The following is a 26482-nucleotide window of genomic DNA, read 5'->3' as shown; positions in this document are numbered from 1 at the left end:
AGCATCATGGGAAATGTAGTTTCAAAACCTCTGGAGAGCCAAATTTGCGGATATGTGCCGTAAAGCTAACAGGGCCATTGCTTCTAAAAGCACCAACTAGAGCTCCCTCAATGCTCGGCTTAATACCATTTTCTGTTCAATAACTATAATTTCAAACACAGAACAATAACAACAGCCATTGATGTAGCCCTTATACACACACACACACACACCCACACCCACATCCAGCCATGCTGCCACTCGCCTCGTGCCTGTAAGCTTGACCTCTGTGCGGGAAACTCGCTCCTTGCGAGATTTTATTTAATATATATATATATATATATATATTAATATATATATATATATATATATATATTATATATATATATATATATATATATATTATATATATATAATATATATATATAAATTTTTTATTTATGATTATATAATAGGGAGAAAAAGGGATTATATCAGACACCTTTATTAAAACTTCAAGATACAATGTCTGAAAATATGAAATAACCTGGACCGCACCGGCTGGGCCAGGTCCTGGTGCAGACCCCAAAATTTATAGAAATTCAAATATATTTATAAAAGAAAAATATATTACACACATAGCAGAGCTATACGAGATGCTATGTTTAAAGTAGGGGAATACAGCACTCAGAATATACTTAACTTTGATCTAATATGTAGAAAAAAGGCTGAAACATTGTAACAAACAAAGAGGCTCAAACACAAAAGGCCCAATTGATATACAACACATTTATTGCTGAAAACAAAATAAACAACCAAACTATAGAGGTAATGCAAATGAATACCACACCTAAATATGCCACTGCAGTGGAAGGCCTAGACAAATCTACACCAGTTGCTACACTGATAATTACACTAAACTCATGTGTACATGGTACAAAAACAATGACAATTTTGATAGAACATAGAAGCAACAGAGAAAGACAACAATGTGTGATTGAAACTGAAAAGTCCCAAAGCAACAAAGTTCCATTAACATTATCTTATATGATGTTAATATCTTCTTTCATTTAGTTGCAACTATTGAGCTCATTGATATTTCAGTACCGTAATTTGTAAAACAGCTGACAAGATCGAGGTAAGAGCGTCCTCCAATGTCAGCTTACTTAAAGCATGAGTGAATTCTGAAATGACAGGCTTTTATCCAGAGACGGCACTTAAGGTAAAGAGAAACATATACAACCTCATATAGGTAAAGATGGTATCGAGCAGCAAAGTCCGGGTATCTTAGGCACAAACTTGAGGCATGTAGATAAGCAGGCCGGGACTTCGCATCCGGCATCCAGTCTCACCCGGTATTTCTCGTCTGGTTCCTTAACTCCGTGATTTAACAGGTGGAACTTGAAGACTCGCTCCAGGGTAGACAAACTTTTCTCGCCTCTGCCAAAATTCCTTCCGGATCTTTCGTGTTATAACACCATACCAGGTAATTTTCTCAGCTGCTTGATTTCAAATGACTGTCGACGTGCGTTTCGCCCCACAATACTTTGCGGTCAGGGCCTCGTCAGGTCTTTCTCTGTTGCTTCTATGTTCTATCGAAACTGTCATTGTTTTTGTACCATATACACATGAGTTTAGTCTAATTATCAGTGTAGCAACTGGTGTAGATTTGTCTAGGCCTTCCACTGCAGTGGCATATTTAGGTGTGGTATTCATTTGCATTACCTCTATAGTTTGGTTGTTTATTTTGTTTTCAGCAATAAATGTGTTGTATATCAATTGGGCCTTTTGTGTTTGAGCCTCTTTGTTTGTTACAATGTTTCAGCCTTTTTTCTACATATTAGATCAAAGTTAAGTATATCCTCAGTGCTGTATTCCCCTACTTTAAACATAGCATCTCGTATAGCTCTGCTATGTGTGTAATATATTTTTCTTTTATAAATATATTTGAATATATATATATATATATATATATATATATATATATACACACACACACACACACGATGCACTGTAATTCACACATCTTCACTATCTTTCTTGCCTCCACCTGGGAGGGTTAAAGGGGATATATATATATATATATATAATTTTAGAATAATTGAATTTGGCAAATGGGACAGTATGGAGTTGGGACCAAGTGTAAACAACGTCATGTAAGTTATATTTAAATGTCATAATATAGCTTATACATCCAACCTAAATGTAGTTATACCATTTTTAATACAGATAGTACATCTATTAATAACGATAACACAGGATTGTAATCAGAAAGGCAGAGAAGAGTGACTTACTGGAGGGGAAAATTGTATAATTTTTAAAGATTTTCTGGATTTCTGAATAAATTCTTGATTTTGGAATTCCGGATTTGGGGATTTGTACCTGTATTATATTTGAACATATTATGTATCCCAATACAAGATACAGTCTTAAGCATAAAACAAGGTTCACTCCATCTCCACATGAAGCCACATCACACTCACACACTTTACAACTTTGTAGACAACAAATGAATGAAATCTAGACCCCCAAGATTCTAAAAATGGGATACTAATAATGTGACCAGTTAATATTAAGAAATTATAATCAACTTTTATTATGTTTAGCAAACACAAACCAATCATATTGCAAAGACTAAATCATTTACATATAAAAAAAGTGCAGATCCACATAGTAACAAAACAAAAAAATGAATTGCCTCTACATTTATTTTAAAAGGCAGGGATCACCTTTATCTTTTTGGTAGATGCTGTATGAAAGATTATCGTCAAAGGTGACCTTTTAACCCTGGGTAGCACAGAATGACAGTGATAGACTGTTTTATGCCCTAGGATATAGCATTGCATCCAAAGAGCTGAGGATTTAAAGGTCTTGCCTAAAGCAGAAGTTGCATTAGAAAAAAGTAATGTATGCTTTGTATGGAGATTTGACAGCAACAAATCATGTTCTCTTATGAGTGATCACCTTTTAAAAAAAAAAAAAAAAAAAATTTTTTAGAGACGGCTTTACTGCGCAACAGAACAACAAAATAAATGAGGGGAATGATACTGGGAATATTGGAAAAATTTGTCTGCAAAAAGATACAAATGCAGAAATACAGCTTTCAGTTTCTCACAATGTTGCGAGTCAGAACAGAAGTGCTTCATCCAGAATGTAGATTGAGAAGCGAACAGTGATCTCCTGCATAAAGCAACAATGTGTAGATAGCTTGTAGGTCACTTAACATAAAAGACATTAACCTAGGTTGATATTACAGCTAAATAACACAGCATTAGCTAGCAAGTATCATTAGGGAAAAAAAAAGTCTATTTATTAGGTGAGCAGTCTATCTTAAGCTCTCAGTTTGTTTGCGTCGGCAAAAAAAAAAAAAAAAAAAAAAAAGTTACAAATCTTTTATAGTCCGCAACTGCATCAGATTAAAAAAAAACATAGTTAATACCAAAAATGCCATAAGCATTGTAAGAAAAAGGAAAACGTGTAAATGCTCCTAGAAACAAACCCAGTTACATTATTCTGCCAAGGCGGCTCAACAGCAATAAGCTGGCTCCTACCATCTTTGCAAGCCATTCAGTTATTTCAAATGTCTTGTAGGAGAAAGTATGTTGAGGTGGGGTATTGATTTGTTACATTTATTTTTAAAAAATAAAAAAAAAATATCAGAATTTTTAAAAGTGAAAATGTGATTGCACTTGAGCAAAAATAGTTCACATGCTGCTTTGGGGATGGAGGACTCATGGTTTTAGGCACGGCCACTCATACGATTGAAGGAGATGATGCACCTCAGTCCCAATGAATTGTCACTGGAGAGAATTTCCAGATGTCTGGGTGACCCATGTGCATAAGGTTGCTGTAGGGAGATGTGCTCCACTGGAAAGGAGGAACCTGGTCCCATGTAGGTCCATTCACTGCGACCATTTGAAACAACTTGGCCATGTCATATGTGGTTACCTGAAGAGGAAGAAGAAGAGGATAATTATAACTGACCAGCATATCATGCAAACTCACCATAGGAAATAAATGTAACAAAACAAAATGGATAACCGTTTCAGACACACAGATAAGGTTAGACAGGACGGTCACAGAAGAGACAGATTAAGAAGATAAACTAGGCTGCCTGGTACAATACTTTTTGCAAGGAATCCACAATATTTAATAAAGAATAAAAATAATGACCCATCTTGTTATTCCACAATAATGTTTGCCAGATTTTATCAGAATTTTGTGAGGAAAAATAGTGTTGAGGCCAATTAGGGACAGGTATGTAGCGGGGTAATCTTGTGGACATGTGAAACGTGCACTTCTAATAATCTGACTTGGAAACCCACAATATTCACAGTTAAAGTACAGAAAAAAAAAAAAGGATAAAATGAACAATGAGAAAATATTGCACATTGATTTACTATGCATAGCATTTTATTTGTATTTTGTAGAGGAATTTTATTTATATTTTAACTTTGCATAAAATATCTAGGAAATAAACATGAATATACATAGACACTCTGCTGCTGACACCAAATGTGGCTTCAATAACTGTATTTTTGTTTTCCTGTCTCAGCTACACAAAAACCAAAGCTGGTTAATCTCACTCACCTTCATGTCAGTACCCCCATGCTGCCGTTGTCGCAGAGCTCCAAATGGGTACGTTCCATTGGCTGCATTGAGATCAGAGCGAGCAGAAATGGCATTTTCTGCATTTTGTTTGGGCTCACAGCTTGAGCAGTAGGACAGTGGGTCATGAAGATAGTCGTTGTACCTGAAATATAGATAAAGGTCACTGTTACTACATTTGTGTATCTCTAATTACAGACATTTTCCCTGACCGGGATTTCATTGCCTTACTACATAGGGAAGAACCAAAAGTAGACCTGCAAACTTTACATAATTAACATCAATAACAGGAATAATAATAAACCACTAAATTCTGTCATGCTGAAACAGTGCAAATGCATGCAAGGCATACGTCGCATTACAGAAACGGTTTCAATTGCAGAGAGTTTTAAAAGGGACATGCAACCCATTTTTCTTTTCCTTTCATGTATCAGATAGTGTGCGACATTTTAAAAAAAACTTGCAAACTGATTCCATAATCAAATTTTCTTCATACTCTTGGTGTCTTTAGTTGAAAAGCAGGAAGGTAAGCACTATATGGCAGACATTTTGCAAAAATTGTATCAGTTTGCAAGAGCACTATATGGCAGCACTATTTCCTGCCATGCAGTGCTCCAGACACCTATCTAGGTATCTCTTCAACAATGAATACCATGAGAATGATCAAAATTTGATAATAGAAGTAAATTGGAAACTTTTTTTTTTAAATGGTATGCTCAGTCTAAATCACAACATATTTTGTTTGTGCTTCATACCCCAATAAGTTTAGGAAACAACGGAATGGAATGATTTGTTAGTGGAGTAAACAAGACCGGGTAAATTGATAGATGTGAAGTTTGAGGATCAAAGGTGATGGCAAAGCAGAAGGCCTATTCAATAGATGCATCTTTCTGCAAAGAGGTTTTTAGATGAAACCTTTTCTACAGGTCATTTAGAAATTACATTTTCAATTAGGCAGTTACACTAAAGCATACAGAAAGAGAAGCAATCTGCCAGGAACAAACAGCTCAGTAGCTTGTTCTATGGCGAGTTACCACATAGGAGTAGCTTCTTTTAGCCTAATTATGCTTTTCACAGAGGAAAACTTTAAAGTATATCAGTCTAGCCCCGAAATACCAGGCAATTCTCCTCTGAGCAAGGGAAATGGCAACCACAGACAATCCTTTGGGCCTATTCAGTGAGGTGCAGCCATCTGTGCAAACAAAGAATACAGCAAATTTGATGATAAAACAGAATTTATGCTTACCTGATATATTACTTTCTCCAACGGTGTGTCCGGTCCACGGCGTCATCCATTACTTGTGGGAATATTCTCTTCCCCAACAGGAAATGGCAAAGAGCACAGCAAAAGCTCTCCATATAGCCCCTCTCAGGGCTCCGCCCCCCAGTCATTTCGACCGACTGTTAGGAGAAAAAAAGGAGAAACTATAGGGTGCCGTGGTGACTGTAGTGTATAGAGAAAGAAATTTTTCAAACCTGATTAAAAAACCAGGGCGGGCCGTGGACCGGACACACCCTTGGAGAAAGTAATTTATCAGGTAAGCATAAATTCTGTTTACTCCAACATTGGTGTGTCCGGTCCACGGCGTCATCCATTACTTGTGGGAACCAATACCAAAGCTTTAGGACACGGATGAAGGGAGGGAGGAAATCAGGTTACCTAAACGGAAGGCACCACGGCTTGCAAAACCTTTCTCCCAAAAACAGCCTCCGAAGAAGCAAAAGTATCAAATTTGTAGAATTTGGCAAAAGTGTGCAGAGAAGACCAAGTCGCTGCCTTACATATCTGATCAACAGAAGCCTCGTTCTTGAAGGCCCATGTGGAAGCCACAGCTCTAGTGGAGTGAGCTGTGACTCGTTCAGGAGGCTGCCGTCCGGCAGTCTCATAAGCCAATCGGATAATGCTTTTCAGCCAGAAAGAAAGAGAGGTAGCCGTAGCTTTTTGTCCTCTCCTCTTACCAGAGTAAACGACAAACAAAGATGAGGTTTGTCTAAAATCCTTAGTTGCTTCTAAATAGAACTTTAAAGCCCGAACTACATCTAAATTGTGTAACAAAAACGTTCCTTCTTTGAAACTGGATTCGGACACAGAGAAGGAACAACTATTTCCTGGTTAATATTCCTGTTGGAAATAACCTTCGGAAGAAAACCAGGCTTAGTACGCAAAATGACCTTATCTGAATGGAACACCAGATAGGGTGGATTACACGGCAAAGCAGATAATTCAGAAACTCTTCTTGCAGAAGAAATAGCAACCAAAAACAGAACTTTCCAAGATAGTAACTTGATATCTATGGAATGTAAGGGTTCAAACGGAACCCCTTGAAGAACTGAAAGAACTAAATTTAGACTCCAAGGAGGAGTCAAGGGTCTGTAAACAGGCTTGATTCTGACCAAAGCCTGTACAAAAGCTTGTACATCTGGCACAGCTGCCAGTCGTTTGTGTAACAAGACAGATAAAGCAGAAATCTGTCCTTTTAGAGAACTCGCTGACAATCCCTTATCCAAACCTTCTTGGAGAAAGGAGAGGATCTTAGGAATTTTAATCTTACTGCAGGAGAATCCCTTGGATTCACACCAACAGATATATTTTTTCCATATTTTATGGTAAATCTTTCTAGTCACAGGTTTTCTGGCTTGGACCAGAGTATCTATCACTGAATCTGAAAACCCACGCTTGGATAAAATCAAACGTTCAATTTCCAAGCAGTCAGGTGCAGAGAAACTAGATTTGGATGTTCGAATGGACCTTGTACTAGAAGATCCTGTCTCAAAGGTAGCTTCCATGGTGGAGCCAATGACATATTCACCAGGTCTGCATACCAATTCCTGCGCGGCCACGCAGGAGCTATCAGAATCACCGAGGCCTTCTCCTGTTTGTTCCTGGCTACAAGCCTGGGAAGGAGAGGGAATGGTGGAAACACATAAGCTAGGTTGAACGACCAAGGCGCCACTAATGCATCCACTAGAGTTGCCTTGGGATCCCTGGATCTGGACCCGTAGCAAGGAACCTTGAAGTTCTGACGAGACGCCATCAGATCCATGTCTGGAATGCCCCATAATGGAGTCAACTGGGCAAAAACCTCCGGGTGGAGTTCCCACTCCCCCGGATGGAAAGTCTGACGACTCAGATAATCCGCCTCCCAGTTGTCTACTCCTGGGATGTGAATTGCAGATAGGTGGCAGGAGTGATCCTCCGCCCATTTGATGATTTGGATACCTCTCTCATCTCCAAGGAACTCCTTGTTCCCCCCTGATGGTTGATGTAAGCTACAGTCGTCATGTTGTCTGACTGGAATCTTATGAATCCGGCCTTCGCTAGTTGAGGCCAAGTCCGGAGAGCATTGAATATCGCTCTCAGTTCCAGGATGTTTATCGGGAGAAGAGACTCTGAGCTTTCAGGGAATCCCAGCCTAATAGACTGGCGTCGGTCGTGACAATGACCCACTCTGGTCTGCGGAAACTCATTCCCTGAGACAGGTGATCCTGGGACAACCACCAACGGAGTGAGTCTCTGGTCATCTGGTCTACTTGAATCTTTGGAGACAAGTCTGCATAGTCCCCATTCCACTGATTGAGCATGCACAGTTGTAATGGTCTTAGATGAATTCGAGCAAAAGGAACTATGTCCATTGTTGCAACCATCAACCCTACTACTTCCATGCACTGAGCTATGGAAGGCTGCAGAATAGAGTGAAGAACTTGACAAGCGTTTAGAAGCTTTGACTTTCTGACTTCTGTCAGGAAGATCTTCATTTCTAAAGAATCTATTATTGTTCCCCAAAAAGGGAACTCTTGTCGACGGAGACAGGAACTCTTTTCTACGTTCACCTTCCACCCGTGAGATCTGAAAAAAGGCTAGAACAATGTCTGTATGAGCCTTTGCCTTGGAAGGAGACGACGCTTGAATTAGAATGTCGTCCAGATAAGGTGCCACTGCAATGCCCCTTGGTCTTAAAACCGCCAGAAGGGACCCAAGCACCTTTGTGAAAATTCTGGGAGCAGTGGCTAGCCCGAATGGGAGAGCCACGAACTGATACTGTTTGTCCAGAAAGGCGAACCTTAGGAACTGATGATGATCTTTGTGGATAGGAATATGTAGATACGCATCCTTTAAATCTACGGTAGTCATATATTGACCCTCCTGGATTGTAGGTAAAATTGTTCGAATGGTTTCCATTTTGAACGATGGAACTCTGAGAAATTTGTTTAGAATTTTTAAATCCAGAATTTGGTCTGAAAGTTCCCTCTTTTTTGGGAACTACAAACAGGTTTGAGTAAAACCCCTGACCTTGTTCCACAGCTGGAACTGGGTGTATCACTCCCATCTTTAACAGGTCTTCTACACAATGTAAGAATGCCTGTCTCTTTATTTGGTTTGAAGATAAGTGAGACATGTGGAACCTTCCCCTTGGGGGTAGTTCCTTGAATTCTAGAAGATAACCCTGAGAGACTATTTCTAGTGCCCAGGGATCCTGAACATCTCTTGCCCAATCCTGAGACAAAGAGAGAGTCTGCCCCCTACTAGATCCGGTCCCGGATTGGGGGCTACCCCTTCATGCTGTCTTGGTAGCAGCAGCAGGCTTCTTGGCCTGTTTACCCTTGTTCCAGCCTTGCATTGGTTTCCAAGCTGGTTTAGTCTGGGAAGCGTTACCCTCTTGGTCTAGAGGCTGCAGAGTTGGAAGCCGGTCCGTTCCTGAAATTGCGAAAGGAAACGAAAAATTGGGACTTATTCTTAGCCTTGAAAGGCCTATCTTGTGGGAGGGCAATGGCCCTTTCCCCCCAGTGATGTCTGAAATAATTTCTTTCAATTCTGGCCCAAAAAGGGTCTTACCTTTGAAACGGATATTAAGCAATTTTGTCTTGGAAGATACATCCGCCGACCAAGACTTTAGCCAGAGCGCTCTGCGCGCCACAATTGCAAACCCTGAATTTTTCGCCGCTAATCTCGCTAACTGCAAAGCGGCATCTAAAATAAAGGAATTAGCTAACTTAAGTGCGTGAATTCTGTCATGACCTCCTCATATGGAGTCTCCTTACTGAGCGACTTTTCCAGTTCCTCGAACCAGAAACACGCCACTGTAGTGACAGAATAATGCATGGAAATTGGTTGAAGGAGGTAACCTTGCTGTACAAAAATCTTTTTAAGCAAACCCTCCAATTTTTTATCCATAGATCTTTGAAAGCACAATTGTCCTCAATGGGAATAGTCGTGCGTTTGGCTAGTGTAGAAACCGCCCCCTCGACCCTAGGGACTGTTTGCCATGTGTCCTTCCTGGGGTCGACATGGGGAACAATTTCTTAAATATAGGAGGAGGGACAAAATGTATGCCTGCTTCTCCCACTCCTTATTCACTATGTCCGCCACCCTTTTAGGTATTGGAAAGGCATCAGGGTGCACCGGGACCTCTAGGAATTTGTCCATCTTGCACAATTTTTCTGGGATGACCAAATTGTCACAATCATCCAGAGTAGATAGCACCTCCTTAAGGTATGCGCGAGATGCTCTAATTTAAATTTAAATGTCTCAACATCAGGTTCTGCCTGCTGAGAAATTCTTCCTGTATCAAAAATTTCTCCATCTGACAAACCCTCCCTCACTGCCACTTCAGACTGGTGTGAGGGTATGACAGATAAATTATCATCAGCGCCCTCCTGCTCTACAGTGTTTAAAACTGAGCAATCATGCTTTCTCTGAAATGCTGGCATTTTGGATAAAATATTAGCTATGGAGTTATCCATTACTGCCGTCAATTGTTGCATAGTAACCAGCATTGGCGCGCTAGAAGTACTAGGGTCGCCCTGCGCGGGCATAACTGGTTATAGACACAGAAGGAGAGGATGCAGAACTATCCCTACTTCCTTCATTTGAGGAATCATCCTGGGCAACCTTACTAAATGTGACAGTACTGTCCTTACTTTGTTTGGACGCCATGGCACAATTATCACATACATTTGAAGGGGGAACCACCTTGTCCTCCATACATACAGAAACATGATCTATCTGAAGGGTACAGACATGTTAGACAGGCTTAAACTGGTTAATAAAGCACAAAAACCGTTTTTAAACAAAACCGTTACTGTCTCTTAAATGTTAAACAGGGCACACTTTATTACTGAATATGTGAAAAACTATGAAGGAATTATCCAATCTTTACCAAATTTTCACCACAGTGTCTTAATGCATTCAAAGTATTGCAGCCCCAATTTTCAAGCTTTTAACCCTTAAAATGCGGAAAACAGAGCCGATTGCAATTTAACCCCACTACAGTCCCAGCCACAGCGTTTGTTGCGACTTCACCTAACCCAGGGGGTATACGATACCAATTCAAGCCTTCCAGGAACGTTTTCAGTGGATACCAGACCCTCTCACATGCAGCTGCATGCACTGCACTCAAAAGAAACTGCGCAATAATGGCGCGAAAATGAGGCTCTGCCTACTACAGTGAAAGGCCCTTCCTGACTGGGAAGGTGTCTTAACTAGTGCCTGGCGTTAAAAACTTTCCCCAATAATAAAAAGTGTGAAATCCATTTCAAACTGTAAATAATACTTAAATAAGCAATCGATTTAGCCCTTAAGAGTGTCCACCAGTTAATAGCCCATAATAAGCCCTTATTCTTTTGAGTCTAAGAAAATGGCTTACCGATCCCCATGAGGGAAAATGACAGCCTTCCAGCATTACACAGTCTTGTTAGAAAAATGGCTAGTCATACCTTGAGCAGAAAAGTCTGCAAACTGTTCCCCCCACTGAAGTTCTCTGGGCTCAACAGTCCTGCGTGGGAACAGCAATTGATTTTAGTTACTGCTGCTAAAATCATACTCCTCTTTTAAACAGAACTCTTCATCTCTGTTTCAGAGTAAATAGCACAACCAGTACTATTTCAAAATAACAAACTTTTGATAGAAGAATAAAAAAACTACAACTAAACACCACATACTCTTCACCATCTCCGTGGAGATGCTACTTGTTCAGAGCGGCAAAGAGAATGACTGGGGGGGGCGGGAGCCTGAGGAGGGGGCTATATGGACAGCTTTTGCTGTGCTCTTTGCCATTTCCTGTTGGGGGAAGAGAATATTCCCACAATAATGGATGACGCCGTGGACCGGACACACCAATGTTGGAGAAAAGTAAATTTGAAAGTTGTTTAAAATAGCATGCCCTATCTGAATCATGAAAGTTTAATTTTTGACTAGATTGTCAATCCAACTTTAAAAGTAGCTGGAAGGGCACAGATAAATTATGGTTGATGGGCCCATTAGAATGATGCAGCAGAATAGAGATTTAATTATAGCAAAAGAAGCTGTAGCTTCATGGATAAGTTCAAGATGGGAAGAAAATGTATAATTAACCCTTTTGAGTGCTGGACAACGGCTCTGAGTAGGGTTGCCACCCGTTCCTTAAAATACAGAACACTTATAAGTTACACATGCTGCAGGGTGTGCAGGGAGGAATATGAATAGTGCTGTCCAGAAACACAATACATGTCCCTCCCTGCACACCCTGCAGCATGTGTAACTCATAAGTGTCCAGGAAAACATGGCTGAGGTGGCAACCCAACTCTGAGCCGTCACAAATTGTCCCAGTCAGGTGCTGACAACGGCTCAGAGCCATCACTAGCACTCACCCACCTTGAGGGCAATCAGGGGGCTCTGACCTATGCGGTGTTGTCACCGCGCAACTTTATTTAAAATTAACAATAGACAATATAGGGAAATGGGAGCATGCTGCTTAGAAGCCTGTATCTCAGACATCTAAGCAGCTACAGACCCCAAAGACCCACCGTTGGAAAGGTAATCGCCTAATCCTTTCCAACGCTATAAGTCTTGGGGATCTGAAAAAATATATAAAAATATATATATATATATAAAAAAAAAAAAAAAAAAAAAAAAGAGCTCACATCCATCTTAGCACCCAGGTGGGAAAAGGCTTAGCAGCCAAAGGGTTAATCCACATTGCTTAAAAGGGACAGGAAACATAAATAATTTTCATGATTCAGATAGAGCATACAGTTTTAAACAACTTTCCAATTTACTTCAATTATCTAAATTTGCTTTATTAATTTATCCTTTGTTGAAAAGCATAGCTAGGTAGTTTCCGCACCTGGGTGTTATTTGCCGATTGGTGGCTGCACATTTTATATAAATAATGAAGCAAATTAGAAAAAAGTTAAATTGGAAAGTTGTTTAAAACTGAATGATGAAAAAACAGAATTTATGCTTACCTGATAAATTACTTTCTCTTACGGTATATCCAGTCCACGGATTCATCCTTACTTGTGGGATATCCTCAATCCCTACAGGAAGTGGCAAAGAGAGCACACAGCAAAGCTGTCCATATAGCTCCCCTCAGGCTCCGCCCCCCCAGTCATTCGACCGACGGTTAGGAGAAAAAGGAGAAACTATAGGGTGCAGTGGTGACTGTAGTTTACTAAAATAAATTTGAACCTGACTTAATTGCCAGGGCGGGCCGTGGACTGGATACACCGTAAGAGAAAGTAATTTATCAGGTAAGCATAAATTCTGTTTTCTCTTACATGGTGTATCCAGTCCACGGATTCATCCTTACTTGTGGGATACCAATACCAAAGCTTTAGGACACGGATGAAGGGAGGGAACAAGTCAGGTAACCTAAACGGAAGGCACCACTGCTTGCAAAACCTGTCTCCCAAAAATAGCCTCCGAAGAAGCAAAAGTATCGAATTTGTAAAATTTGGCAAATGTATGCAGTGAAGACCAAGTCGCTGCCTTACAAATCTGTTCAACAGAAGCCTCATTCTTGAAAGCCCATGTGGAAGCCACAGCTCTGGTGGAATGAGCTGTAATTCGTTCAGGAGGCTGCTGTCCAGCAGTCTCATAAGCCAATCGGATGATGCTTTTCAGCCAGAAGGAAAGAGAGGTAGCAGTCGCTTTCTGACCTCTCCTCTTACCAGAATACACAACAAACAAGGATGATGTTTGTCTGAAATCTTTAGTTGTTTTTAAATAGAATTTTAAAGCACGAACCACATCAAGATTGTGCAACAGTCGTTCCGTCTTAGAAACTGGATAAGGGCACAGAGAAGGAACAATGATTTCCTGGTTAATATTCTTATTAGAAACCACTTTTGGAAGGAAACCAGGTTTGGTACGCAAAACAACCTTATCTGCATGGAACACCAGATAGGGTGAAATACACTGCAAAGCAGACAATTCTGAAACTCTTCGAGCAGAAGAAATAGCTACTAAAAACAAAACTTTCCAAGATAATAACTTAATATCTATGGAATGCAAAGGTTCAAACGGAACCCCTTGAAGAACTGAAAGAACTAAATTTAGACTCCATGGAGGAGCCACAGATCTGTAGACAGGCTTGATTCTAACTAGGGCCTGTGCAAACGCCTGAAAGTCTGGTACAGCTGCCAGACGCTTGTGTAACAGGATAGACAGAGCAGATATCTGTCCCTTTAAGGAACTAGCTGACAGACCTTTCTCCAAACCTTCTTGGAGAAAGGACAATATCCTTGGAATCCTAACCTTACTCCACGAGTAACCCTTGGATTCACACCAACAAAGGTATTTCTGCCATATCTTATGGTAAATTTTCCTGGTGACAGGCTTTCTGGCCTGTATCAGAGTATAACTGATTCAGAGAAACCACTCTTAGCTAGAATTAAGCGTTCAATCTCCAAGCAGTCAGTTGCAGAGAAACTAGATTTGGATGCTTGAAAGGACCTTGAATTAGAAGATCCTGCCTCAATGGCAGTTTCCATGGTGGGACCGATGACATGTCCACTAGGTCTGCATACCAAGCCTTCTCCTGTTTGATTCTGGCTACTAGCCGAGGGAGAAGAGGAAACGGTGGAAAGACATAAGCTAGACTGAATGACCAAGGCGCTATTAATGCATCTATCAATGCCGCCTTGGGATCCCTGGATCTGGATCCGTAAAGGGGAAGTTTGGCGTTCTGACGGGACGCCATCAAATCCAATTCTGGAGTGCCCCACGACTGACGACTTAGAAAATCCGCCTCCCAGTTGTCTACCCCTGGGATGTGAATTGCAGATAGATGGCAGGAGTGATCCTCCGCCCATTTGATGATCTTGGATACTTCCTTCATCGCTAGGGAACTCTTTGTTCCTCCCCGATGATTGATGTACGCTACAGTCGTGATGTTGTCCGACTGAAATCTGATGAATTTGGCCTCCGCTAGTTGAGGCCACGCCTGGAGCGTATTGAATATCGCTCTCAGCTCCAAAATGTTTATCGGGAGAAGAGATTCTTCCCGAGACCATAGACCCTGAGCTTTCAGGGAGTCCCAGACCGCACCCCAGCCTAACAGACTGGCATCGGTCGTGACAATGATCCACTCCGGTCTGCAGAAACTCATTCCCTGAGCCAGGTGATCCTGAGACAACCACCAGAGAAGAGAGTCTCTGGTCTTCTGGTCCATTTGTATTTGAGGAGACAAATCTGCATAATCCCCATTCCACTGCTTGAGCATGCACAGTTCCAGTGGTCTGAGATGAATTCGGGCAAAAGGGACTACGTCCATTGTCGCAACCATTAAACCAATTACCTCCATGCACTGAGCCACAGAAGGCCGAGGAATGGAATGAAGAACTCGGCAAGAATTCAACAGTTTTGACTTCCTGACCTCTGTCAGAAAGATTTTCATTTCTACCGAGTCTATTAGTGTTCCCAGGAAGGGAACCCTTGTGAGCGGGGACAGACAACTCTTTTCTACGTTCACCTTCCACCCGTGAGACCTTAGAAAGGCCAGAACAATGTCCGTATGAGCCTTGGCTCTGTGAAAAGGCGACGCCTGTATTAAGATGTCTAGGTAAGGTGCTACTGCAATGCCCCGCGGTCTTAGTACCGCTAGAAGGGACCCTAGCACCTTTGTGAAAATTCTGGGAGTGGTGGCCAACCCGAAAGGAAGGGCCACGAACTGGTAATGTTTGTCCAGAAAGGCGAACCTTAGGAACTGATGGTGATCTTTGTGGATAGGGATATGTAGGTACGCATCCTTTAGATCCAAGGTAGTCATATATTGACCTTCCTGGATCATCGGCAAGATTGTCCGAATAGTTTCCATTTTGAAAGATGGAACTCTGAGGAATTTGTTTAGAATTTTTAGATCCAGGATTGGCCTGAAAGTTCCTTCCTTTTTGGGAACTACGAACAGGTTTGAGTAAAAGCCCAGTCCTTGTTCTGCCATTGGAACTGGGTGTATCACTCCCATTTTTAGTAGATCTTCTACACAGCGTAAGAACGCCTGTTTCTTTGTTTGGTCTGAAGACAAACGAGAAATGTGGAACCTTCCCCTTGGGGGAGAATCCTTGAATTCTAGAAGGTACCCATGAGCAACTATTTCTAATGTCCAGGGATCTGGAACATCTCTTGCCCAAGCCTGAGCAAAGAGAGAATGTCTGCCCCCTACTAGATCCGATCCCGGAGCGGGGGCTACCCCTTCATGCTGTCTTGGTAGCAGGAGCAGGCTTCTTGGCCTGTTTACCCTTATTCCAGCCCTGCAAGGGTTTCCAGGTTGCTTTGGGCTGTGAAGCGTTATCTTGCTTTGCGGCAGCAGAGGTTGCAGCAGGTCCGCTCCTGAAGTTGCGAAAGGAGCAAAAATTAGCCTCGTTTTTGGCCTTAAACGAACCTATCTTGTGGAAGGGCATGGCCCTTTCCCCCAGTGATATCCGAAATAACTTCTTTCAGCTCTGGGCCAAATAGGGTTTTCCCCTTGAAAGGAATATTTAACAGTTTCGTTTTGGACGACACATCCGCCGACCGCGATTTGAGCCAAAGCGCTCTTCGCGCCATGATGGCAAAACCTGAGTTTTTCGCCGCTAACTTAGCTAATTGTAAAGCCGCATCAGTGATAAAAGAATTAGCCAGCTTTAGAGCATGAATTCTATCCATGACCTCGTCGTATGAAGTCTCCCTCTGGAGCGACTCCTCCAGAGCCTCAAACCAAAAAGCCGCTGCAGTATTTACCGGAATAATGCAGGCAATTGGTTGAAGAAGAAAACCTTGCTGAACAAATATTTTCTTCAGCAATCCTTCCAATTTTTTATCCATAGGATCTTTGAAAGCACAACTGTCCTCTATTGGTATAGTTGTACGCTTAGCAAGTGTTGAAACAGCTCCCTCTACCTTAGGGACCGTCTGCCACGCGTCCCGCCTGGGGTCGTTTATGGGGAACATTTTCTTAAAGATGGGGGGGGGGGGAACAAAGGGTACACCTGGTCTCTCCCACTCCCTAGTCACAATATCCGCCACCCTCTTTGGGATCGGAAATGCCTCAGTGTATACAGGGACCTCTAAAAACCTGTCCTTTTTACACAGTTTTTCTGGGACCACCATGGGGTCACAATCATCCAGCGTAGCTAACACCTCCTTAAGCAGGAAGCAGAGGTGTTCCAGCTTAAATTTAAATGCTAAGCAATCTGACTCTGCCCGCTGAGAAACTTTTCCTGTGTCAGAAATTTCTCCCTCAGACAGACCGTCCCTCACTGCTACTTCTGAGTGTTGTGAGGGTACTACAGATAAATCATCCAAAGCTTCCGATTGCTCATCATCTGTATTTAAAACGGAGCTATCACGCTTTTTTGGAAAAACTGGCAGTTTGGATAAAAATGCTGCAAGGGAATTATCCATTACTGCTGCTAATTGTTGTAAAGTAATAGGGGCCAATGCGCTAGAGGTACTAGGCATCGCTTGCGCGGGCGTAACTGGTTTCGACACATGGGGAGAGGAAGAAGGACTATCCTCATTACCTTCCGTTAAAGAATCATCTTGGGCTACATTTTTAAGTGTCACTGCATGGTCTTTAAAATGCTTAGATGTTTTAGCACACTTTAAACACAAATGCAATCGGGGTACCGCCATGGCTTTTAAACATAAAGAACAAGGTCTATCTGAAGACTCAGACATGTTTGACAGACTTAGACAGCACTACAATACAGTAAGTCACTTTTTGAAAAAACGTTACTGTGCCTTTAAATAATAAAAAGCACACACTTTTACCAAATCACCAAAAAACATCCGATCTTTATGAAATTTTCACCACATGATCCCAATGCTTTGAAATGATTGCACGCATTTTCAAATCAATTAACCTCTTATTGCCCAAACCGGAGCAAATTTAAGTAAACTACCGGTTTAACACACTTTGCTGTGGCCCTACCTTCCTTTTGGGTTATTTGTAGAAGTAAATAAGCCTCCCTGAAGTCCTCCTGTACTCTCAGGACTCTACACGTGAAGCTGCATGAAGCTGCCTTGCAAAACAACTGCGCAACTGAGGCGCGAAAATGAGGCCCCCTCCCTCTTCATTCCGGAGTTATGGGGCCTTCCTGAGTCAGATTAGGTGTCTTACAATATGCCAGGCGTAATAAAAACCCCAAAAGTGTTCCCAACGTCTAAAACACTTGAATAAATGTAAGATTACACTAATAAAGTAATCGATTTAGCCCATCACAGTGTCTACCAGTATTTAAGCCCTTCACAGAAGCCATCCTTCTATACTGCGTCTCAGAAAATGGCTTACCTTCCCACATGGGGATTTCTATCAGTCTTCTAGCATTACCAGGTCTTGTTAGAAAAAAATGACTGAGCATACCTTAAGCAGTTAAGCCTGCAAACTGTTCCCCCCAACTGAAGTTCTCCGGTACTCAACAGTCCTGCGTGGGAACAGCAATGGATTTTAGTTACAACATGCTAAAATCTTTTTCCTCTCAGCAGAAATCTTCATCACTTTCTGCCTCAGAGTAAATAGTACAAACCGGCACTATTTTAAAATAACAAACTCTTGATTGAAGAAATAAAAAACTACAAATCTAACACCACATACTCTTTACCCTCCCGTGGAGATGCTACTTGTTAGAGCGGCAAAGAGAATGACTGGGGGGGCGGAGCCAGAGGGGAGCTATATGGACAGCTTTGCTGTGTGCTCTCTTTGCCACTTCCTGTAGGGATTGAGAATATCCCACAAGTAAGGATGAATCCGTGGACTGGATACACCATGTAAGAGAAATTTTCTGTCCCTTTAAGTTGATCTGAACCTCAGGAGAAAAAAAACAAAAAAAAAAAAAAACACGACAGCACCCAACCAAATTAAATTCAGCACTCAGTTATAAAGAGTTACCAATCTGCATGGACTCCCTTTAAAGCACTGGTTTTCAACCCTGTCCTCAGGCCAAATTTTGTGGATATCTGAACTAGAGCACAGGTGAAACAATCAGCTGATTAGTAAACATCTCATCCAAGGTAATCCAGAAAACCTGGACTGTTGGGGAGGCTCGAGGACAGTTTTTAAAACAAGTGCTTTAAAGTGATGATAAATCCTATAATTTTTGAAGCACTAGGATTTACCAGTGCTACAAATAAAGGGGACTTTCAGTCATGAAGAATAAAAAACTTCATACTGAAAATTCCTTTATGTGCTTGCAGCTTATGCGACGTTGAGCACCTTAGGCCGCCCACAGCAGAGCGCTATTTTATCAGTTGGATGATGTTAGCCAATGGTGTGCTAGCAATCTGGAATAATGCTGATTGGCCCGCATAACCTCATTGAAAAATAGTGTCCTGCCGTGGGCGGCCTGAGGAGCTTAGTGTGGCATAAGCTGCAGGCAAAGGATTTTTTTTTTTTTTTTAAACTTCATGGCTGAAAGTCCCTTTATTTGTAGCATTGGTAAATCCTAGTGTTTTAAAAACCATTAGGATTTACCTTTAAGTGCTTGTACCAAATAGATGGGTATAAAAATTAGGATCAAGGAAGACAGAGACAACATTAAAAGTGATGGTAAATAAAATAATCTGGTAAAGCTATACAGAATGAATGCATTAAATTAATTGGTATATAAAACTGTAGAGGAGAGAGTATATTGTTCTTCAAATTAAGTCCCCAACAGAATTATACTATATATACACAGGAAAAAAGAGAGAAATTGGATATAACAGAGCACACAAAAACTACTGAATTAAGATAATTCAATGTATCAATGGACTTGCCGAGTTCGGGCTTTTAATTATATTGGAATAAAAAAGTATAAGTGGTGAGAAACCATTCACTCATTCATAGTGTATATAAAAACAGTTAAAATTGATAAGTAGTGAATGCTACAATGCCAGGCATGAACCATATAGTGTGTATTAAATGGGTAGGTCTGGCAGGGAAGCACCATAAAATGCTCACGGATTGCACAGAAACTGATCTACAAAAGAGGATTGACCTCACACAATAATTAAATCTAACTAGTGCAATACTGGAGCGGTGCTCACAACTGTCAGAGTCCCACACTATGTGTCAATTTATCAGACTGAATGTAGTGATCAGTTCCCATAAATATTAAGATACCGGTCTATAGTGTGAGCCTACACCATGAGAATCAACCGAGTATCAACAATAAGATATAGTATTAGACAATTATATATCAGTATCCATTAGTTTCCATATATAGGTTTAAAACACACAGGGCAAGGTTTTAAGCATTCACACAGAGCGCCTGATGCGCATTTTGCCACGTCTGTGGCTTTCTCAAAGGCGCTCTGCGTGAATGCTTAAAACCTTGCCCTGTGTGTTTTAAACCTATATATGGAAACTAATGGATACTGATATATAATTGTCTAATACAATATCTTATTGTTGATACTCGGTTGTTTCTCATGGTGTAGGCTCACACTATAGACCGGTATCTTAATATTTATGGGAACTGATCACTACATTCAGTCTGATAGACACATAGTGTGGGACTCTGACAGTTGTGAGCACCGCTCCAGTATTGCACTAGTTAGATTTAATTATTGTGCAAGGTCAATCCTCTTTTGTAGATCAGTTTCTGTGCAATCCGTGAGCATTTTATGGTGCTTCCCTGCCAGACCTACCCATTTAATACACACTATATGGTTCATGCCTGGCATTGTAGCATTCACTACTTATCAATTTTAACTGTTTTTATATACACTATGAATGAGTGAATGGTTTCTCACCACTTATACCTTTTTTATTCCAATATAATTAAAAGTTATGTGTTATTATCTAACAAGCCCGAACGCAGCAAGTCCATTGATACATTGAATTATCTTAATTCAGTAGTTTTTGCGTGCTCTGTTATATCCAATTTTCTCTACATATATTTTATTAAATTAATTGGACCTTCATTAAAGGGACAGTCAAGTAAAAAAATAAATTTCAATTCTTTAGACAGACTTGAATTTTAGCCAATCAGTGCTCAATCCTCGGTAAATTCACATGCATGAGCTCAATGTTATCTATATGAAACACATGAACTAACACCCTCGTGGTGAAAAACTGTCAAAATGCATTTAGATTAGAGGCGGCCTTCAAGGTCTAAGAAATTAGCATAGGAAACTCCTAGGTTTAGCTTTCAACCAAGAGAGCAGAGCAAAATTGGTGATAAAAGTAAATAGAAAGGTTGTTTAAAATTACATGCCCTATTTGAATCATGAAAGTTTTTTTTGGACTGTCCCTTTAATATAACAATGGGCATGCTATAAATTATTTATCAATGGCAATAGATTACATTTTATAATTGATTATAAACAAGGCAATATATCAATTTTATTATTCAAACACATTATTAGTTGTCCCGTTTGAAGTTTAACTCATTAATTATTAATTCATTAATGTTGATGCAGAGAGTGGGTGGGACTGCTCACTACATCACTGATGTACAGAAAAGGAAGAGAAATGGGACGGAGGAATAAATAAAAGTTTTGATTTTAAATTATTCAGGTAAAATATTTTTATAAAATAACTTGGCTCGTTTTCATTTATATGCCACAAATTTATAAATTATGTATTCTGATTCACCATAATCTACCATCACTTTAAGTTATTCTTGGAAACAGATAATCTTCAGGTTAAAATTAAACATGCCCTATAAAAAAAAAAAATATATGTCTGGTCTGGTTGGATCATCAGCCATGTTATGAAGACACGTGGTTAAACTAGTCAATATGTTTAGAATAGCCAAGAATTGTACGTTTAAAAAAAAAAAAAAAAAAAAAATCATAAGTTGTATTCTGTTTGCACAACCTCAATAAAAATTTAAAAAAAAAAAAAAAAAAAGTGGTTTCTTCTCTTTAGATTTTACACAATCATGAACAAATAAGCCAAAGATTACTTTTTCATTCTAAATCAATGGAAATTCCCTTGTGTTGCATTGTTTTTTCACATATAACTGCAATAACCCATTTAACACTCTCAAATGCATTTGAACCACAAAAACCCCTGATATACCTTGCATGAAGACATTTGAACACATTCCAACAGCTGTGTGTATTTTATTTTTTATTTTATTTTTTTGGACCTTTTGAAAACACATTTTAAAAAGGCATATTTGAGAATTTAACAGGTCAGGGTGCCATTGTGTTAAACCTAACATGAACTGGCAAGTTGTCACCTTCCATGGTAAAAAAGCTTACACATCACTTGCTGCTTATCTTCTGCTAACATTCAGTGTGTATTGCAGAAGGCCCAAAAAGTACACAGAAGATAAGTGAAATTTAAGGAAAGAAGTGGACTCTGCAGTTATGTTTAAAATCATACAAAACAGGAACCGTTGCAGATGGGAGAAAGAAAGCAGGAGACTGGGTTAGGATAGTACCACCACATAAAAGGAATAGCAGTGGAAAGTATGAGTGTGAGAGAGTAGCAAAACAATTGGAGCCCATGTGTTACCCCACTAAAAGCCTTTAGTCTCAAATTAACCCATCTACGTATCCAAATTGTTGTAAAAACAAATTATGCTTACCAGATTATTTTATTCTGTATAAGGAGAGTCTACGACATCATTACTTACAGATGGTAAATACTGAACCTGGCCACCAGAAGGAGGCAAAGACAGCCCAGCCAAAGGCTTAAATACCTCTCCCACTTCCCCCATCCCCCAGTCATTCTGCCAAGGGAACAAAGAACAGTAGGAGAAATATCAGGGTATAAATGGTGCCAGAAGAAAAATATAATTTAGAGGGCCGCCCATTGGAGAACAGGGGCGGGGGCTGTGGACTCTCCTTATACAAAAGGAAATTAAATTATCTGGTAAGAATAATTTATGGTTTTCCTTCTTAATATAAGGAGAGTCCAATGCATCATTCCTTACTATTGGGAAACTTATACCCAAGCTCTAGAGGACACTGAATGATAACGGGAGGGACAAAAAGAGAGGCGGACTCCAATCTGAGGGCACCAAAGTCTGCAAAACCTCTCCCCCGAAAGCTGCTTCAGCCGAAGCAAGAACATCAATCTTTAGAATAAATTTAGAAAAAGTATGTAAGGAGGACCAGGTAGCCACCTTACAAATCTGTTCCATAGAGGCCTCATTCTCAAAGGCCCATGAGGAAGCCACTGCTCTAGTAGAATAAGACGTAATCCTCTGAGGAGGTTTATGTCCCGCTGTCTCATAAGCAAAGCGGATAACACTCCTTAACCAAAAAGATAAAGAAGAAGTCGAAGAGACCTTCTGTCCCCTTACACTTCCCAGAATAGACAATAGACGAAGTTTGTCTAAAATCCTTAGTAGCCTGAAAGTAGAACTTCAAGGCGCGAACCACATCTAGATTATGAAGCAAATGTTCCTTCGCAGAAGGAGGATTTGGACACAAGGAAGGAACCACAATCTCTTGATTGATGTTGCAGTATGACACGACTTTTGGAAGAAAACATATCTTAGTACGTAGGACAACCTTATCCAAATGGAACACCAGATAAGGAGTCTTACAATGCAAGGCGGCAATCTCAGATACTCTACGCGCAGAAGCAATAGCCAGTAGAAAAAGAACCTTTCAGGACAACAAGTTAATGTCAATCTTATGCATAGGCTCAAACGGAGCCTGTTGCAAAACCTTAAGAACAAGATTTAGACTCCAAGGAGGAGCCTTAGATCTAAACACAGGTCTGATCCTAATCAGAGCCTTAAAAGGACTGTACATCAGGAAGCTCGGAGAGCCTCTTGTGCAGTAAAACAGATAAGGCCCTTCTCCAGTCCATCCTGGAGAAACAATAGGATCCTGGCAACCTTAACTTTATGCCACGCTCTTCACACCAGAATAAGTAGGTTCTCCACACCTTATGATAGATGAGACGAGTAACTGGCTTTCAAGATTGAATGAGAGTATAAATCACTCTCTCAGGAAACCCTCTCTTGGCTAGGACTAAGCGTTCAATCTCCATGCAGTCAGCCTCAGAGAATCTAGATTTTGATGAACAAAGGGACCTTGCTCCAGCAGATCCCTGTGACAAGTTAACTTCCACAGAGGAGATGACATCCTCAACAGATCCGCAAACCACATCCTTCGCGGCCACGACGGAGCAATCAGTATCACTGATTCCTGCTTGATGCGGGCTACTACACAAGGAAGGAGTGGTAATGGCGGTAAAAGGTAAATAAGACTGAACCTCCAAGGCACTGCAAACGCATCTATTAGCTCCGCCTGAGGATCCCTGGACCTTGACCCATATCTGGGTAGCTTGGTATTGAGACGAGACGCCATGAGATCTATCTCCGGCGTCCCCCACTGGTTGCATATCTCCACAAAGACTTCAGGATAGAGAGACCATGCCCCCGAATGAAAGGATTTGTCTGCTGAAAAAAATCTGCTTCCCAGTTGTCCACACCCGGATTGTGAATCGCTGACAGCAAACAGCTGTGGGCCTCCGCCCAATCCAGAATTCGAGATACCTTCCTCATTGCTAGGGAGCGTCTCGTTCCTCCCTGATGGTTGATGTAAGCCACTGAGGTTATATTGTCTGATTGGAATCTGATAAACTGGGACGAACCCAGAAGAGGCCAAGCCTTCAGAGCATTGTAGATTGCTTGAATTTCCAGAATGTTGATCAGGAGGGAGCGTTCCTCCTGAGACCACAGGCCCTGTGCCTTTTTGGCACCCCAAACAGTTCCCCATCCTGATAGACTTGCGTCCGTAGTCACAATCTCCCAAGATGGTCTTAAGAAGGATGTCCCTCGAGACAGATGATCTAAACAGAGCAATTCTCTCGTCCGGTTGTCCAGAGAGATCTGTTGAGACAGATCCGAATGATCGCCATACCACTGCCTCAGCATGCACAGTGGCAGCGGTCTGAGACGGAACTTGGCAAAGGGAATGATGTCCATGCTGGACACCATGAGACCAAATCACATCTATACACTGAGCCACAGAGGGACTTAAGGAGGTCCGGAGGGCAAGACTTGTCGAAGCAAGCTTGCAACGTCTCTGGTCTGTTAGAAATATCCTCATGGATATGGAGTCTATTACAGTACCCAGGAATTCTACCCTGGTGCTTTGAATAAGATAACTCTTTTCTAGATTTATCTTCCATTCATGGGATCGAAGAAGAGAGAGAAGAGATTACGAATGGTCCTCTGCCAGACGAAAAGATGGTGCTTGTACCAGAAAATCATCCAAGTAGGGAGCTACCGCTATACCCCGTGTTTTGGCAACAGCTAGAAGAGCCTCTAGAACTTTCATAAAAATTCTTGGAGCAGTAGCTATCCCAAACGGAAGTGCAATGAACTGGAAGTGCTGGTCCAGGAAAGCAAACCTTAGGAACTGGAAGTGATCCTTGTGGATTGGAACGTGAAGGTAAGCATCCTTCAGATGAGTGGTCATGAACTGTCCTTCCTGAACTAAAGGAATGATGGACGTTATCGTCACCATCTGGAACGAAGGGACGTTTAGACATTTGTTTAAGCACTTTAGGTCCAGAAACGGGTGAAAAGTTCCCTCCTCCTTTGGGACCACGAAAAGGTTTGAATAGTATCCCAAACCTCTTTCTGTGATAGGTACTGGGACAATGACCCCTAAGGAGGACAGATGCCACACGCACCTCAAACAGGCTTCCCTCTTTTCTGGTCTGGAAGACAGGCCTGAGAGGAGAAATCTGCCCTTGGGTGGATGAGACTTGAAAACTATCTTGTATCCCTAAGCTATGACCTCCAGGATCCATGGATCCTGCACGTCCCTGAACCAAGCTTCTGAAAATAGTAACAGTCTGTCCCCTACACGATCCAACGCTGGATCGGGGGGCCGCCCCTTCATGCCGATTTAGTTTCGGTGGGCTTCTTGCTCTGTTTGGATTTATTCCAGGACTGAGCCGGCTTCCAAGTAGTCTTGGTTTGCTCGGGCTTCTGTCGTTGGGATTTATCAGAATGAAAGGAACGGAAATTAGAACTTTGTCCCTTAGACTTGTTCTTTTTATCTTGCGGTAGGAAGGCACCCTTGCCCCCAGTAACCGTGGAGATGATGGAGTCCAGGCCTGGACCAAATAACATCTTTCCTTTAAAAGGAAGGGAAAGAAGCCTAGACTTAGAAGTCATATCCACAGACCAGGACTTCAGCCAGAGCGGCGACGGGCCTGAACCGAAAAGCCAGAAACCTTAGCATTTAGTGGAATAATCTGCATGTTTGCATCACAGATAAAAGAAATTAGCAATTCTCAAGGATTTAATTATTTCCTGGATAACGTAGAGGGGACCCTCCACCTCGATCAATTCCAATAAGGAGTCACACCAGTAGGAAGCTGCTCCAGCAACCAAGGCAATGGCCACCGCCGGTTGCAACAAGTATCCCATATGTTGAAACATCTTTCTTAGAAGAGTTTCCATCATCTTATCCATTGGCTCTCTGAACGACAAGATATCCTCAAGCGGGATATTAGTATGTTTGGCAAGCGTAGAGATAGTGCCATCCACCTTAGGGACGGAACCCCACAACTCCAATTGAGAGTCTGGGACCGGGAATCATTTTTTAAAGGAAGACGAAGGAGAAAAAGGAAGATCCAATTCTGTCCCATTCGTTCTTAATAATGTTCGCCAGCTTTACAGAACAGGAAAAGTTAAAAGGCACTAACCTGTCCTCGTAAACTCTGTCCAATTTAGGAATCAAAGGTTCATCATGCACCTTGGCCTCTGGAAC

At 41.3% G+C, this 26482-nt stretch overlaps 1 protein-coding gene across 1 annotated transcript in view; it reads right to left on the bottom strand.

Moving 5' to 3' along the window:
- Positions 1–2530: 2530 nt before the first annotated feature.
- PLBD2 (phospholipase B domain containing 2) overlaps positions 2531–26482 on the bottom strand; it is a 55745-nt gene continuing 31793 nt past the window's right edge. The window contains 2 exon segments of the mRNA XM_053702147.1: positions 2531–3906; positions 4549–4711. Coding sequence (XP_053558122.1) covers positions 3739–3906; positions 4549–4711 — 331 coding nt within the window. The 3' untranslated portion in view covers positions 2531–3738.

The sequence above is a fragment of the Bombina bombina genome, chromosome 2 (assembly GCF_027579735.1).
Source record: "Bombina bombina isolate aBomBom1 chromosome 2, aBomBom1.pri, whole genome shotgun sequence".
Lineage (NCBI taxonomy): Eukaryota > Metazoa > Chordata > Amphibia > Anura > Bombinatoridae > Bombina > Bombina bombina.
The sequence above is the reverse complement of the archived record's forward strand: the minus strand, read 5'-3'. Positions and strand labels throughout refer to the sequence as shown.